This window comes from Plectropomus leopardus, chromosome 17 (assembly GCF_008729295.1).
Source record: "Plectropomus leopardus isolate mb chromosome 17, YSFRI_Pleo_2.0, whole genome shotgun sequence".
NCBI classification, from domain to species: domain Eukaryota; kingdom Metazoa; phylum Chordata; class Actinopteri; order Perciformes; family Serranidae; genus Plectropomus; species Plectropomus leopardus.
The window spans coordinates 31,467,691-31,472,423 of NC_056479.1; the positions used below are offsets into that span (position 1 = coordinate 31,467,691).

Below are 4,733 nucleotides of genomic sequence, written 5' to 3' on the forward strand. Positions count from 1 at the left end.
TTTTTTTTTTTTTGTAGGCCGACTCAAAAGTCAAAGTTACCCTGTTTTCCTTGTCAAGAGGGTAGTAGGATTTTGGATTATTGCAAAAAATAAGCTTTGTGGCAAACAAGAGTTTATGATACTTGCACATTTGAGATAAAATTTGCAAATTAACACCACTTTTATGACTAATGACGTGTAAATGCAAGAAATAAAAAGATAATGTTATGTTTTAAACAAACTACACCACGGTTACATGACTTTAACATCGACACCACAACGAGGCTGTGGAACTGTGTTTGGCATGATGAAGCTCTGTAATGTCATTTAGCCACTTGTTAACAACCGTCTTTTTTAGGACAAGTTTAAGTTTCAGAGTTCAATAGTGTTATTACTGATGACTCTTATGCCGTCTTATTCTTTTATGATTTGGATGAACTGACGTTTTAAGGTGCAAAAAGTCAAATAACCCAGCTAGCAGGGAACCTTCCCACAACACTGGCTAATGTTACCTACAAGTTGTAAAAATGTTTTAAATAATACATTTTGATCTAATGTTCAAAGAACATTTTAAGGATGTTTATCAATTCAAATAATGTTCTGTAAGGTTAAATGCTGATTAAGACGTAACATTATAAATGCAGCATTCTGAGGATGTTTTGATGATGTTGAGCGGTGACAGATCAGAGAATGTTCTTTTATAAACTGTTCCCACAATGTTTCATAAGAACAAAGGAAGAATGTTTTCAAAGCAACATACAGAACATGTTTTCAAGATGTTATTGAGGCCTGAGATTACACAACATTTTTTATGAAACGTTCCTGTAATGTGACAAGTTAACAAAAAAAACCCAAAAAATGTTTTAACATTACCCTAGCTTGAGAAGAACATTCTGGGAACTAAAAGAAAACTTTCCGCTTAAAACATCACTAAAACATTGCATTGTACCATTCTCAGAACATTTTTAAAACCAAAAATTGCTACCTGGGAAGGTGACAGAGGTTTTTTTGTGCAGTTTGCATCTTAAGTGTATGTGTTGGTTTTCATGTTGCTTCTCCAGTGAAACTCTGAGTAGTTCATACAGTAGGTCCAATGTGTATGGGTATGGGTCATCTACTAACCCTAATGTTTTCATGTGTGCTGATGTGTGTCCTGTACATCAGGTGGACATCAGTTTGGGGATGGACAGTGGTGATCTGTCTGACTTTGTGGAGAACGTGGAATGGGAGTGTCACGGCATGCCGGCAGTTAGAAACGTCATGATGTATGGCTGCTGCTCCGACCCTTACACTGAAATCACCTACACCCTGCTCCTGAAGCGCCGCTCCTCTTTCTACATCTTCAACCTGCTCCTGCCCTGCTTCCTCATCTCGTTCCTTGCGCCGCTGGGCTTCTACCTGCCGGCAGACTCTGGGGAGAAGGTTTCCCTTGGGGTCACAGTGCTGCTGGCGCTCACTGTGTTCCAGCTGCTGGTGGCTGAGAGCATGCCTCCTGCAGAGAGCATGCCCTACATAGGTTTGAATTATTCTCTCTGCATGCAGTTTTGCTTCATTATTGAAGTATTTAAACTATAGACTCCCCTCTCCATAGGATAGAATAAAAGAATAAAAACTGGTGAAAAGTTGTGGTTTATAAAAATACAAACATCTATAGCAGCTCATAAAATACTAACTAACTAACTAATACTCTAAAAAAATATATTGACATGTGCTCTGTATTTAAAGGCTTTAGAATCTCATAAATTTGAATTATTTTTTCCCCCCAATTTTATCATGCATATCTTTTAATAAATCATCTCTTTCTGGCAGTAATGAGCTTCCATATAAAATTCAGTTATGCAATGCGAGGACTAAACTGGCTGTTAAATAGGTTGATATATCTATGTATAAAGATGTATCTGGGACAACATATTTCCATGGCACGTCTTTCTGGATCACTGCTGATGAAGTGAGGAAGTTGTGTGCGAATGTTCAACCTCATAGTCTAGCTATTAGAGCAGCTATGTGCGTGTTGTCCTTCTCCTTCATAAACCTGTCCTATCCTCTGTCCTCTCCTCCAGGAAAGTACTACATAGCCACAATGACTATGATCACAGCCTCCACGTCTCTCACCATCTTCATCATGAACATTCACTTCTGTGGTGCGGAGGCTAAACCAGTCCCTCACTGGGCCAAGGTGCTCATCATAGACTACATGTCCAAAATCTTCTTTGTCTACGAGGTGGGAGAGAACTGCACCACGCCGGAGAGCGAGAGGACCCCGCTGTACCCCGAGGAACCCATGAATGATACCGGCGGCTACCACGACGACCATTTCAACCAGTACCATCATGACAGCGACCCGTACAAGTACAGCAATGGCCACAGCATGCATCACCACAGCAGGCATCACAAAAGCCAGGTTAACGGCAACGCCAACAACAGCCACCACCATTACAACAACCATAACAACCACGTTTCCAGACTGGAGAGGGGAGAGGGGAAGCGGGAGACCACAAAGCACTACCACCACATCAGGAGGGACGAACTGGACTACCAGGCCCCTCTTCATCCGCAAAATCTCCAGCACCTGAACGGAGGGCTGAAGGAGCAGCTCCTCTATCCCACGGAGAAACTTCAAGTCCCAGCGTGCCCCTGCTGCTGCCCCTGCCTCCAACATAAACAGGTGCATCACCGCGGCATCGACTCACTTTACCCACTTATCTGATTACTCGTCTTCTTCTAAAGTTTCTTTAAGTGCTTGCTTTGGTTCGTCTATCCTTCTCTTCCTCAGGTGGTAAAGAACATCCAGTACATCGCCAACTGTTTCCGTGAGCAGAGAGCTACTTGCGTCAAGGCGGCCGAGTGGAAGAAAGTCGCCAAGGTGATGGATAGGTTTTTCATGTGGATCTTCTTCATTATGGTGTTCCTCATGAGCATCCTCATCATCGCCAAGGCATCCTGACAGCCTCCTTCATCACCATTGTGATAACATTCATCCTCCATCACCCCATTTTTAATTCAAAGCAGCACAAATCAGAACTGTTTTATATGTGTGTCAGTATTGTGTGTGTACGTGCGGTTGTGTAAGTTCATTGTTTTTTTTGCTTTGACATAAAGAGGACGAGGTCACCGCGCACCAATCATCCGTTCAACCACGAAGGCACAGAAGCACAGAGTTCATCAAAGCCTCTTGGTTAGTTAACGTCAGGTGTGCTCGCATGTGTGACGAAGCAGCAGAGTGGTAAGACAATCTAGGCCTCGCCTTGAACATGCATGGATTCTCCATTATTGATGAGCTAACAGCCAGACATCCCGCTATAGGCATTATGTTACTTACAATGCGTTTCAGGCAACCAGATGATGCTGCTTTCCAGAGTCAGGTTCAATGAGAGCAGCAGCAGATTAACCTTAAATACCTTATATATGGTTAATGATCCCAGGGCTGTCCTTGTGCTAATCATCATGGAAAAATGTGCACTGTGAAAACATTTAGTGTTTTTTTTAGTCTAGATGATAAGAAATTGGTTTACATTAGTTGTCAATACTTGAATGAGAGACTTGGAGGGAGCAGGTGAACGTTTCTCACTTCTTAAACATTACTCAGACCTTGAAGTCTACCTCCAGAGCGAGAATAGTGGAAGTACTGTACCTTTTGACTAACCTTCACTTTGCTCATCGGTCCAGTAAAAAAGAAGCTTTGATATCTTGTTCATTGGTTTTGCTTACTGTTCCACTAGTTTGCACTGTTACAAATGTAATGTGTTATACATGATTTATGTGTTATAACTTAATTTACAAAACTGTTCATTTGTGTTTTTTGTTGTTTTTAGCATATAAAATCTTTTTTCATTGCTTACTTTTCTGTATAACCATCCTTTTTGCATATACACAGTCATTTCCCTCTGTTTGTTAAGAAAGATGAACTCTTAACCAGCATAAATAGTCACACAGAGGAATACATAATTGACTTAGTGGCAGGAAGATGACGGTAGATAACATATAATAAATGCATAACAACAACAACAACAACAACAACAACAATAGTGGTATTTATAATATTTTTTATATTTCTATAGCACTTTTCAAACAAAGTTATGAAGTTCTTTACAAAAATAAAAAATGGTAGACAATAACAAAAAATAAAACAGTTTGTTTTTTTCCTTGTTCCATGTATTTATCATGGTCACTCTGTTTCCTGATTTATTTTGCAGTTTGTCTCCTTGTGCGTCTTGTGTTACTTCCTGCTTTTGTCTGTTTCATGCCTGTTTTCTGTCACACCTGTCCTGCATCAGCATCGTTAGTCCAATCAGCTCCCTGCCTCTTCTTCTGCCTCTTCACCTTATTCCCCTCTCCTGAGCATCTTTGCCCTTTTTCCTCCACCTGCACTCAATCCCCTCATCGGTCTAAGTTTGTATTTAAGTCCTGCTTTTCTGTTCAGTCTTTATTGGATCCTTGATCTCTTCAAATGATGTTTAGTTACTGTCTCCTTGGATTTAAGAGTGATCTTTTGAGTTTCTGTTGCCTACCACCTCCTGCATTTGTGTCCACCTGATCTGCTTCTCATGACAGTGAAATATAAAAAGTTATATAACATAAATACAAGTACCTTAAGTATGTGTATTTAGTTAACCTTCCACCACTGCAACTGAGATGGGATTACGAGAATCAGCTGATTTACTGTTTTCTACACAGGTGTGACACATTACACACACACACACACACACACACACAGTGGTTTAGTTTCTTTAGACATTCCCCCAGGAGCCTCTAGA

At 40.7% G+C, this 4,733-nt stretch overlaps 1 protein-coding gene across 1 annotated transcript; it reads left to right on the plus strand.

The window, feature by feature from the left end:
* Positions 1–1,146: 1,146 nt before the first annotated feature.
* On the plus strand, positions 1,147–3,523 carry LOC121957174 (neuronal acetylcholine receptor subunit alpha-9-I-like). The gene is made up of 3 exons (XM_042505702.1): positions 1,147–1,495; positions 2,040–2,644; positions 2,753–3,523. Exons 1-3 carry the CDS (start codon positions 1,162–1,164, stop codon positions 2,921–2,923), a joined length of 1,110 nt encoding a protein of 369 aa, XP_042361636.1. The 5' UTR covers positions 1,147–1,161; the 3' UTR covers positions 2,924–3,523.
* Positions 3,524–4,733: the final 1,210 nt, after the last annotated feature.